At 45.0% G+C, this 12,500-nt stretch overlaps 1 protein-coding gene across 1 annotated transcript in view; it reads left to right on the top strand.

Moving 5' to 3' along the window:
• Nucleotides 1–10,414, top strand: part of stmn2b (stathmin 2b) — a gene marked incomplete at both ends in the record, with an annotated part of 10,873 nt that extends 459 nt beyond the window's left edge. Inside the window, 6 exons of the mRNA XM_080015616.1 lie at nt 395–458; nt 2,372–2,496; nt 7,611–7,706; nt 7,822–7,994; nt 9,147–9,338; nt 10,355–10,414. Coding sequence (XP_079871742.1) covers nt 395–458; nt 2,372–2,496; nt 7,611–7,706; nt 7,822–7,994; nt 9,147–9,338; nt 10,355–10,414 — 710 coding nt within the window. The remainder of the gene's footprint in view (nt 1–394; nt 459–2,371; nt 2,497–7,610; nt 7,707–7,821; nt 7,995–9,146; nt 9,339–10,354) is intronic.
• Between the last annotated feature and the right edge of the window lie 2,086 nt (nt 10,415–12,500).

Genomic DNA, 12,500 nt, shown 5'->3' with positions numbered 1-12,500 from the left:
GGATGAACATAAATTGGCGGATGAACCAAGAAGGCTGCAGAAAGACTTCCAGAAAACCAAAGAAAACTGAGGACCACAAAAGGGGTCAGGCAGACCCCTCAAGCCCCAGACAGGGCTTGAGGGAGGGTCTTATTTTTGGCACAGACTGAGCAAGCAGAGACAAATGAGCAGGTGTCCTTCTCCGTGGTGGGCCATCAGAACTGGCAACGCGGGGAGGACACCATACGGTTAACCACACCGTGCCATCCGCCGATTGCAGATGGCAGATGAGTTTGAAGGAGTGGGCGCACTGGAGGACTTGGGAGTGGGGTCAGGAACAAACAGGTGGTTAGGGGGACCATCCCCAGGACCAGGCTGAAGGCATTGAGCTCTAGGACTGACCTCTCAATTGCAGGTGACAGCTTGGACGATGCAGGATGTAGACAGAATGTGGTCAGTTCGTACGAGTACGAGTACGAGTACGAGTTCAGAACTAGGACCCAAATGCAGACATTGAGGCAGATGCAGGACTCAAAAAAACAGAATTTCAATTCCAAAGGACAAACTGAAGAACAGGCAGGCAAAAAGGCAGGCCTTGAATTGGATTATACTTAAAGGGAAATCTAAACTTGCTCACAAATACACACCGGCACGGTGATGAACAAACTGACTAGATTGACTGACAAGTGACAAGATGAACTGACACAGAGGAAACCAAACTGCAGACCTACAGTAAATACCCAAAGACACAGGGGACACAATGAACTTATTGACACAAGTGAAACGAGAGGAGGAAAGACTCTTCTCGGATAAGGGAGACATCTACAGGACAAAACCAAAATGACACCCTAAACCGCACAAAAAAAGGTAAAAACTGTGAAACTAAGGGTGTGACCTCTTTCATAGCCTACAACTCTCCATGAGATTGTTTTTTAACTCTGTAACTTATTATAACTGAGTATTTGCAACTTTTGCCCTTTAGTTTTCCCCTTTCCACTCCCTTGCTCTATAAACTTTAGCACAACCATGGTCTTTTAATAGTATTGTTTAGTTCCGCTATGTTAGTCTCCTTTCTCACTAAGAATTCCTTCCATCACAGCTACTGTTTTAGTTCATCATGGACCAGTCAGTTCATTCCATCCACAGTAGCTTAAGCATTGCCATTTGTGTATCACTGCATAACAAAGACAATGCAATTTGTAATCTCCAGAAACATTCTTATCTCATGCTGATAAGAAATAATATAAATAATTAAATCGCCCGTGGTTTTTTTATTATTAAAATCTTGCATAATATGCATACAATAGAGGCTATTCCTTAGAAAATGAACGGTGTTGGATTTGGGAAAAAAATTAACGATTTTATTGGAGAAAATAATGAATAAAACATACTATTATCTAAATAAGGATCAATTTGAAATGTTCCAATACTCAAAACCAATACTCAGGTTGATTTTCGTTGCATCCTGGATAGTGAGTTTTTGCGCCAGAATTTGCCTGGACGTTCTTCTTCTTCTTCTTCTTCTTCTTCTTCTTCTTCTTCTTCTTCTTATTATTATTATTATTATTATTATTATTACTATTGTTGTTGTTGTTGTTGTTGTTGTTGTTGTTGTAGTTATTATCAACCACTCAGGTTCAGAAATGCATCATTCAGCGATAAAGTCGATGACAAGCAGCGCCTAAAAGCTGAAATCTGCTGCCACCGTGTGGTTAATACTTTCATTTATTTAGTCATCTCTCATTAATAACAATATCATTTTATGATGGTGTTTTTTCAACGCAACGAGGGACTAGTAAATATTTTGAAGCATCTCTGTGCAGCTCGACCGGGAGATTTGTTGGACAATCCAACGTTGCCATCCAATTCATGTCAGCAAAGCCACAAAGCGCTTTTTTTTTTTCTGCAAACGTCTCCCCCATCTTGCATGGTCAGACCTCAAATAGTGTAGTCTTACATTTTAAATATATTTCATTAATACTATTTGTGTCTCAAACCATTTTAGTTTAGAGTGGCAGGTTTTTTTCAAGCTGATATCTGAAGTGCGCACCAATTTTCAGCACCATGGACAGAGGCTATTTTGACAATTGCACCATCATTGGAACAAAGAAGGGAGCCGTGATATGAACTTATCACACAGGGTGTGGGTGTATGGGTGGAGGGGGGGGGGGGGGGGGGGGGGTCTTCATTGGGTTTTACCATATCTGTGGCTGCGGAAGATGTAGTGCGTCAGGGGAGCAAGGCAGCCAATCTGCTCGAGCGCACACACACACGCTCACACACACGCACGCACGCACGCACGCACGCAGACGCTCATAACTCACGACCAGGCGCACCAGCAGCGCCCTGCTCTCCTTCTCCTTCCCCACACCGCTCCGTAGTGCTGACTCAGTGCCTTAGCAGCAGTCCTCTCCTCGCACCCCCTGAGCCGCGCATCAGAACCACAGAACCACCGCTCCTTCTCCGGCACATACCGCCCCAGCAGCACGACGACAGCCATGGCCAAAACCGCTATCGGTGAGTTCTGATTTCGGACGTTTTGATGAGGAGCTTGTGATCGGGTGGGGGGGGGTCTGATTGTGGATGCTGAGGTGGCGGCGACACCCATATGGCACAAAAGGATGCCGAGATTTAGGGGACTGGGAGCGGCCAGACTCATTTGCAAGTCAGGCGGGAAGGAAACTGAAAGAATGGATCAAAACCATCAAAATCATATTTGTACCAAGCTACTGGTTTATTATTGTTCCATTATCCTTCTTCCAATGTTTGGGATCGTTGATATATATTCATTTTTTATAATCACCGCCATCATGACGCATATTCGAGTTTTCTATTAAATAAATCCAATGTGGAATGCTTATGCAGACCAATGTAAGGCGGGTTGCTTTTCTCCTCACTGTGCAGTGTTTTTCCCATCCCACTGTGCCGCACCTGCCTTTTTCCCTGGCTCAGCCGTGCAGCATAATGCAGCGACCCCACCCAACATCTCCAGCATCTCCTCCAAGCCAGCCAGCCTCTCCCAGGGCTGTGCATGGATTAAGCTTTACAAATCTCTTTACAAAATCTAGGCCAGCCTTTGAAGCACTATAGTGTAAGCTATGCTGAGGCAATTTTGTCCGACCTCTAAATGCAAGAGTGATAAAATTGTCTCTGTATAATTGCTTAACAGTCGAAGGAGAGAATTTATAGTGGGCTAATAAAAATGACTGTCGTCCCAGACACCACTCTAGGATAATCATGAGATAAAGTGTTAACATATATTATTGTCAGTAATAAATTATTGTCTAATCAGCTCACAATTAGTTGAATCTAATAAATAAAAAATAAAAATAATTAGCCTTTATTGATATGGTGGCAGTGTTTTTTTTCTCCTCAAGCTCAGATGGAAAATTGTGGCAGGTGTCAGGCCTTGTGGGTGTCATTTTACGAATTTCCATATCAAGGGCAGCTGTGTTTTTATGTGGCAAATGTCTGATGAATTGAATACATCAAAACCACATTCACTTCAATTGCTGTATAAACACTCGGGCCCAGCCTGTAATCTTGCCTATTTTAGCATATTTAAGGTAGAAATATGGATGAATGCTGCTTCCTCCTCCTTCTGGGCCTCTGTCTGGTCTTTCATGATGGGAAAGCCTGCGTGTCTTCCGCTTGACTAGGCTTGTTGATGGATGGAGGCCAGCACAGACAGACAGCAATATAGGTTTAATCTCTGGGTCGTCACAGTCAACTTATGCTGAAAGTGTAATATATTGTTTATCCTCTCCTCCGCCCTTCTCCTCTTAAGACGGGCAGGAAGGGATGGGTCAGAGCCAGACAATCAGCGAGGCATCATAAGGATCCCTCAGCACTAAGCTGCTGCTCAACATTCACCTGAGGAGACAGAGATCAGTCAGCAATGGGCCAATATGTTTATTGTGATACAGATATTCAGGTTGTACCCCATACACATCAGTACATAGCTAGTTTTCTTTATTTTCCTCCATAAGGTGGAATTGATCGTATAAAGAGACAAAGACATCCTTAGGCCTCTGTACCATAAGAAGCTCCACCTATGAACTATTAAAAACGTTCCAGTGGTCGCAATGGCAGGGCACACCCATGAACAGACTAAGTACTTTGTTTGACCCTCATCATGCGGACTGGTCATATGCAATTAGGTGTGGCCAATCTCTGGCTGATGCCATAATCAATTCCTTTGTGTAGAGGAGGTTCCCAGGAAACATCTTCAATATTCAGACAACGTTCACTACATCTTTTAACATCCCTCACCTTCACACAGGTTCTCTTCATGATGCAAAACCTTCATTATCATTTCAGTGTTGGCACAGATGCGCAATGGGAAGGATGACATGATAATGGAATAATCTTTTATCTATTTTAATCTGGAAGCATGATCTCATCTTTGACAGAAGCACATTTTGTGATTTCATGCTTCAAACGAACAAAGGGGTGGTTTTGTAAGAGTCTGTCTGCTGCCCTCCAGTCCTGCACGTGACAGTGTCGAACCCTTGATAATAATCCCTCATAACTTTTCACAGAGCAACTGTTCCCAACCCAGTCGCACCTCCATGATATTGTGATTATATGGTTGTCTGGTGGCCCGCCTGTAAAGGGCCGGCCTCATTAAGCCTACGCTGCCAAGACGTTATTGGACCAAGCGGGGCACTAAATTCTGATACACAGCCAGAGTTGCAGATATTGTTGGTAGGCAATGTGCGCATTGCCCTCCCAGCCTTATTTCCATGTTCATTTCACTTTGCACCATTTTGGACAAATTTACTGTCAGCCATTGCTAGGGAGGAGCATCATTCTCTTTCTAATTTATTTTAGTGGGGTTTGGATAAGCAATAAAGCCAGGCACGAGGGAGTGCTCTTGAGAAAAATGAGGGATGACAAGAAGAGAGGAGGGCGGAATTCTAACTCTTGGGGGAAGCAGAGAAAGAAAGAGAGATGGAGAGATAGTGAACAAGGGAGAAACAGTGGAACCCGAGAGGGGGGGGGGGGGGGGGTAAGAAGGGGGGAGAAGTAGAATGCGGGGGAGAGCGCTTTCAGCAACAGATGAAGCATCGGGGAAGAAGGGACGGAGTCTAGAGAAGGTGCGCAGGGCGGGGGACGCGTGTGGGGGAGGAGGAGGATATTGATGATCTGTTCTCCTTGTTGATGGATGGAAAGAGGAAGTGCAGTTTGCTGGCCATGTGTCTAAAGATGGAGGGGTCCTTCTTAGAGCGACAAACTGGGAGGATATCACGCTAAGCAGCCTGTTGACGTTTGGCTCGCCACATTTGAACTCAGTGTGTTTTCTCACCGCTCTGTGCAGAGAGCACCTCCGATCGTGCAGCTACATCACCCAAAATTGCCAAACTAGAGCTTTTTCATGTTGGCACTATAGCACCTTAACGCTGGGTACTCCACCCGGAGCAAAAGGCTCCTCTGACTTGCTTCGTAAGCACTTAACCCCTATTATCCACGCCACTGAATTGTCAGCCGTTCACATCCTCGTCTTGTCAAGTGACATTGTGTGGGAGAAAATGGCTGCTGGGGGGGGTTTGACATGTGCAGCTTCTAATGAGCTTAGGAAAGTCTTCTCCACAGCTTCTTCCTGCGTTCCCCTCTGTCAGTCGGAAAGGGTCCAGTCCCCTAATCAGGAATTTAAGAGCGATCCACCTGAGGAGGCAGCCTCCATCAGTCCGCCTGTGAAAGAATTGTCCACAGTCCACAGATCCCAGGGGGAGTTTAACGACCCCCCCCCCAACACCACACACACACACACACACACACACACACACACACACACACACACACACACACACACACACACACACGGACACACTTACATTTCCTCAGCACTCCCCATCCACTTTCATCCTCCTCCTCATTCTCCTCCTCCTCCTCCTCCTCCTCCTCATCGGCCACACCATCCTTCTGGTTTTCTTCTGCTGCTCCCGTCTTCATCCCCCACTTTTGAGCGAGATACTCTTTTCCTGAAATAGGGTCCCCTTCCCATCCCCACCCCCATCCCCCTTTCTCCAAACACACATACACACCCACTGCTCGGCATCCTCTCGTCTCCCTTCCATCTCAGATCTCTCTCCCTTCTTCCTTTTCTGTCGAACATTTTAAGGAGACCGACCACTCTCTTTCTCCCTACCGCTCTTTATTTTTTTTGCATCTACGCCCCGCTGTGCTTTCTGCCTCCTTCGCTTCCTCCTTAGGGGAAGGGGTTAACAAGGCCATCAGAGGGTAGTGAGTGCTTCATCTGAGAGTTGATCACATTACTTTGGCGCCTGCCAGTCTGCAGGGCAAAAAGAGAGAGGGAGAAATAGAGAGAGAAAGACATAGAGAGGTGGTGAAAAAAATAATATAGAGATCGAGGAAGAGGATCTATATAAATTTACTGTACACGCACCAAACCATGGAGGAGCTCAGATGTTGTAAATCATATTTCCAGCCCCAGTACTGTATTTTGCTGCTTCAGACATGAATCAATGTCGCACTTTCAGCCCTGCAGGCCTTTTGCACCGTGTGATGGATTATTCTGTATTACGCCACCTGGCACACAAACGTCCCCAATGAGGGACTGCACCTCCACAATGCGCAGCGCTCTGATGCAAAGCTAGAATGTTTTGAAAGCTGCAGCGTGCAGCAGAAATCTACTTCTTGTATCTCTCCCAGGAGGAAAAAAACAAAAAACTATTGTGCACCACGCTCATTGCATTGTAGCCGGTGCCAAAGAGGAAGCCTGCTCTAAAAGCAATTTTGAAAAAAAGAATAAAAAGACAAGGTTAGACAAGGTTGGTTGTACTTCTCTGTTTTTTTTTCCTCCTCTCCATCTGCCCTTTGAAGCACTTTTGCTCCTCCTTTTGAGCAGCGCTGCAGGTTGCCAAGTATGGATTCACGTCCTGATGCCAGCTTCACTTCTCTCAGATTCATTTTGGGCCTATGAACTGGCTACGGGATGAAAGAACACATTACTGGGTTGTACCGATAGGCTTTAGCATCGGCTATTAGGCCCTTGCTTACTAAAGTGTAAAAAGCAATTATCAGTGGCAGTGGCTTAAGCTTTGTTCTAACGACATAACCTGCAGGTTCTTCACTTCACTTTGAAGATTCCGAAACAACTTAATGAAATCTCGACATTGTTTTCTTTTTAAAGACAAAATGAGTGAGAGTCAGGCATCAGCCTACCTACATGAATAAGAATTACAGTAAAATGAAATGCATAGCTAATGGTGCAATGGAGGTCTTGTGGGAATGGCGGCGGCTCGGCTGTTGGGGAATTTGGCCGCGTAAGGACACTCAACACCCTACATCCTCAAGCAGCACACGGAGAACAAAGCTCCTAAAATGGCTTCGAAACCCAGGGCAATTCTCCTCCAGCAGACACCCTTTGAAGAGCCCGTCTGTTTGATGATATGCTGAATATTTATTTTCGTAGCATCAGAAGATGCCATTTGAAATGAGGACCTCCTGAGGAGTAAAAAGTGGGTTAATGATATTTTGTCTGGGTGTGTGCATGCGGTTTGTGTGTGTTATGTGCTACGTTTAAGGATAAAATGTGTGAGGTGGTGCAATTATGTACAGACTTAATGTGTACGACTAACACACGCCGTTTCGATTTGCCTCCCAAGCTTACAAAGAGAAGATGAAGGAGATTTCAGTTCTCTCCCTCATCTGTTCCTGTCTCTACCCGGAGGTTCGCAAGAACATGATGGGAGATTTTGAAGGTTTGTCCAAGTTCCTTTTCTGTTTGTTTGTTTTTTTTACCAAGAGGAGATACGAACAGGCAGGATTTAAATGTGCGTGATCTTTCTTTCTTTCCCCACTCCTCTCCCCCCTAAGACATGGACATCAAGCCCATTAACAAGCGTGCCTCGGGCCAGGCTTTTGAGGTGATCCTCAAGCCCCCCTCTCCTGTGTCAGACACGGCCCACTGCATCACCAGCCCCCCGAAGAAGGACATCTCCTTGGAAGACATCCAGAAGAAGCTGGAGGCAGCCGAGGACCGCAGGAGAGTAAGTGTTTTTTTTATATATCTAATTATATTAATGTGTAACTTATACATTTCAAACCTATATATTTATCCCCAACATTTTGAGTCACTCAGAAACGTTGGCAATTATGAAAAATACTATTTATCGTGTGTTCTTATTACTGGGCACGTAGGCGTGGGTGTCAAGTTTGATCAAAATTAATTATGCTCTAAAAAATAATATTTATGGAGGAAAATAAATAAATATAATCTTGACTTAATATTGACTTGTGTGTGTCCTCTGATTAAAACGGAACTGTTGAAACAAGTTATAAGCAGTCTCCGTCTCTCCTGAACCTAATTGGTTGTTCCCCGGCGCCAGCACTCTCTCACGGTCAGCCTGACGGGGCAGAAATTACAGGGGGACAGGGGAGTCCGGAAATCCCCTTTCTAGGAAAACAGAGAGTTGCCCCCCTCAATATATCATTGTAAATATAACTATATAATTTTAAATAATCGCGACTCTATGGCGCGATTGCTCCCTCTCTGACGGTGCCGACTGCGCCCGTGATCGATGTGCCAATACAGTCAGTTGTTATTTTAGAGGTAGGTTTTTTTAATTTTACTCCGTTTCCTATGTTACGAAACAAGCACTGTGCCTGATGGGGACACACTCTCCGTCCCTCTCTTACTCACTTTGCCCTTCTGGGAAACGATGGCCTACCCAATTTTGTACTGGCTCCCCCAAAATACAATTTCTGCCTACACCACTGCACGGCCAGTGATGTTTCGCATGTCCATTGATGGTTAAGCTGCAGTTCAGTAGGTGCGGAGCGACCATGGAGAATCTAATCTGGCAGCAGCTAATTAATTTATTCCCACATCAATACAATCAGTCAAAAGCAAATAAATCAAGCAACCCACCAACTAATCAATCAGGCAATCAATGCCAAGTTGGGGAGAAATGCTAAATGTCCTGTATTTCTCTCAGAGCACGTACACTGCAGCCTAATATTGCAGTGGCGAAGTGGTGAAAATAGCCATTTATAATGTGAAGGCTTTATTTATGGAGTGTCTTCTTAAGATTGGAAAATTAACTCTCTTTCTCCTGTTCAACAACCACGAAAACCCAACTTCTCCACCCTCCAACCCCCTCTCCTTCTCTCCTTTCTGAAACCCACCCCACCCCCTCCAGTCCCAGGAGGCCCAGGTGCTCCGGGCTCTGGCGGAGAAGCGGGAGCACGAGCGTGACGTGCTGATGAAGGCCATGGAGGAGAACAGCAACTTCAGCCGCATGGCCGAGGAGAAGCTGCATCTGAAGATGGAGCAGATTGAGGAGAACCGGATGGCCTACCTGGCCTCCATCATGGAGCGCCTGCAGGAGAAGGTGAGGGGAACGAGGGTGGGAAGGGGGGGTTGAGGAAAGGGGGCTTACGACCCTGTCCGGTGGAAAGAAAAAAAAAAGAGGTTTCAATCGCAACAAATCACAATAATATCCCTGCTATATTTAAGCCTATCCAGGAATTAGTAATTAGAAAGGAGAGAATGTAAAAACAAACCTTCAGGTTCATATCGTGTTTTCAGTAAAGGAGAGGATGTGGTCGTGCTCAATATTCGATTTTAGTGAAATCACTGTTTCCATTTTAGATGCGGTGCGGATTCATATGATATTGTGGCAGAAAGTACGAGCAATGCCAAATATTAGAGAAGAAATTCCAAAGAAATTTCCATGAGGGCAATATGGAAACATTTATCTGCTTCAATGAATCTTCTTATGTATGTTCTTCCCATGTTCATCTCTTATCTTATCTTATCCTAAGGTGATAAAGACAGTGATTTGTTAAAATGAACAACATGATATAATGATATAAAATAAAGACTCAGTTTTTCCTCTAGTGTAAACTTCCTTTGATATTGATTATTGATCTTCAAGATATTCATGTTCATATGACAATGTCTAAATGCAATTGCACAGAGGGACAAGGAAATGATGATGTTGATTTGTTGTTCTGTCCTTAAACAAAATGTCGGAGGGGTCAGAAGGGGGAAAAAGAAAGGCATGATGAGAAGCCAGGAGTGGAGAGAGAGAGAGAGAGAGCGAGAGAGAGAGAGAGAAAGAGAGAGAGAGTGAGAGAGAGAGGGGGGGGGGGCACAAGAGAAAGAGAGAACAGGGGCGCGGTCTCACAAAGAGGAGGAAGGTCGTACAACACAGGAGATGGTTAGAAGGGAGGAACAAAGGAAGAGAAGATATGAAGATATGAGAGGAGGATGAACTCTGGGGGGATGGCTGTAAAGGTCAGGAGGGAAAGTAAATATCCAAAATACCGGGAAGAGTCACAACATGAAAAACCCAACCTGTGTGTGCGCGTGTGTGTGTGTGTGCGTGTGTGTGTGTGTTTGCAGGAGAGACACGCTCAGGACGTGCGCAGGAACAAGGAGCTGAGAGAAGAGGTGACAGCGTGAGCGGCGCCGACCCGCCTCCACCCCCACACCGAGACCCCCCACCCCTCCTGACCCCCTCCTCCCCACCCCTCCACCCCTCGCCATATCGCCATTCTACTACTACTGCTACTACTACTACTCCTACTACTTCTACTACTACTACGACTACTGCTAGTACTACCACTACTATGACACAGCTCTCACAGCCCTGTGTGGGGAGGTCTGTGGCCCCGCCCGGATCAAAAATCCAAACCCAATAGCGTAAGCCAAGCAGGGGTGGAGAAACAAAATCCATCAAAAAAAAAAAAAAAAATGAAGGAAAATTCAATTTAAAAAAAGGAAATATAATGTCTCCCTACCCCACCCCCAAAACCAAACGAATGTTTTTGCTCCGTTTCAAAAAAGAAAAGAAAATAATTGAATCTACATGTGATCAAGCGGATATTGGTTTCTGTAAATACTTATTTTTTTGTTATATACAGTACGATACAAGCAGCAAAAATATTGATTGCCGTGTGCCATTTTTGATATATAATTTTCCTCTCCCTAAATATTATATGGATGTAACCATTCTCTTCTTTCGTTCATTTTCGACCTGAAAACAAATGTATTTTCTTTGCAGTTTCTCTTGTATGGTTATAGGCTTTGGTGTTTGTTGTGAGTTTGCCAGCTAGCTGACATTTGCCGTATCCCGTTGCGTCCCGACGAGGCCCACGTCCCGTTTTCACGCCCCGCGATCTCCTTAAGGGGGTAAAGCCGAGCCCCCACCCCAACACCCGTCACATCATAGAGCCATTAGATCTGCCAGGGGGGACATTCCTGTGTAATTAAACGTTGCTATCCCAGAACGTGAGGCGTGTACACGAGGGAGTCCAAAGGGGAGTGAGAGCGCGGTGCGGCCTGAGTCTGTTTCTGTGTCAGTGTGGAGAATGCAAACACTGCGACGCTGTTCATCCGCTCCCGTCACCACGGGATGGTAATAATAATACTACTATAGCATTTTACTAGTCCATTCTTATTCTCTCTCTCTCTCTCTCTCTCTCTCTCTCTCTCTCTCTCTTTGCCTTCACCTTCTCCATTCCACCTCTCTCTTTCACAGGTTTTTGCTTCATCATGCAGGCATACACATACAGGCGTACGCGCTCGCTCACATGCAGCCCAGCTGGGCGGGGGTCGGGTAAAATCGCAGCTCACAGCTCAGGGTGAGCAAGCGGATATCCCTGCCTGTGCAGCACGGTTACACTCCCATTACATCCCTGTCTGCTGGATTAAAAAAAATACAAAAGTTTCAAACACAAGTTTGTATCACCACCGCGCTGAAGTCACGAAAAGGCACATCCGAGGTTAATGGTATATTATCAGCGTATCTGTAATTGAGGGGAAAATATCAAGCACATGCACATCTTCGTCACTAAAGGGTGTAGGCTGCCGTAGAGCTCAGCATCAGCTTCCTTGTGAAATCACCATTTTCCATTTTAGATCGTGTGGGTTCTACATTCCTGTGACTTTGTGGCAGAGAGTAAGAGCAAAAGCCAAATATTAGAGGCACTAAACTGGCCATAGTAATATCTCAGTATTTGCTCAGTATGGGATTGCCAAATGACAAAAACTTGAAAGAAAATTGATTCAACCGTTAAAAGGCATTAGAGCCGGTGAAGTCATAAGCGATAAGACTTAGACAATGACAAACGTACACATTACTGTCATTTGTGATGGTGCGTGTGAGTGTTTTTAGAAGTTCATGCAGCACATTACCAGGGATGTAATTGCTTGAGTATGTACCCTGAAGACTCATATATATATATATATATATATATATATATATATATATATATATACATATACATATACAGTTGGCCTACAGACGTGTGTGAGTGTGTTTATGTATTCTAGGAAGGGTGGGTAGATACAATTGTGTTCTGTGCTTTAGCTCCGGTTAAATAGTTGAAACAAAAATATACTCCGACACCACCACAGTACAGTATGTAAGAACTGAATCTCTGTTGCACACTTTTGGTCTGACAAGTTCACCACGGGCATCCGACACGGACCCCGTCCACCTGCCTACCCGCCTTTCTCTCTCCTCTTGCCATTTGTGTGTTTTCCC

The sequence above is a fragment of the Zeus faber genome (genome assembly GCF_960531495.2).
Source record: "Zeus faber genome assembly, chromosome: 1".
Classification (NCBI taxonomy): Eukaryota; Metazoa; Chordata; class Actinopteri; order Zeiformes; family Zeidae; genus Zeus; species Zeus faber.
The sequence above is the reverse complement of the archived record's forward strand: the minus strand, read 5'-3'. Positions and strand labels throughout refer to the sequence as shown.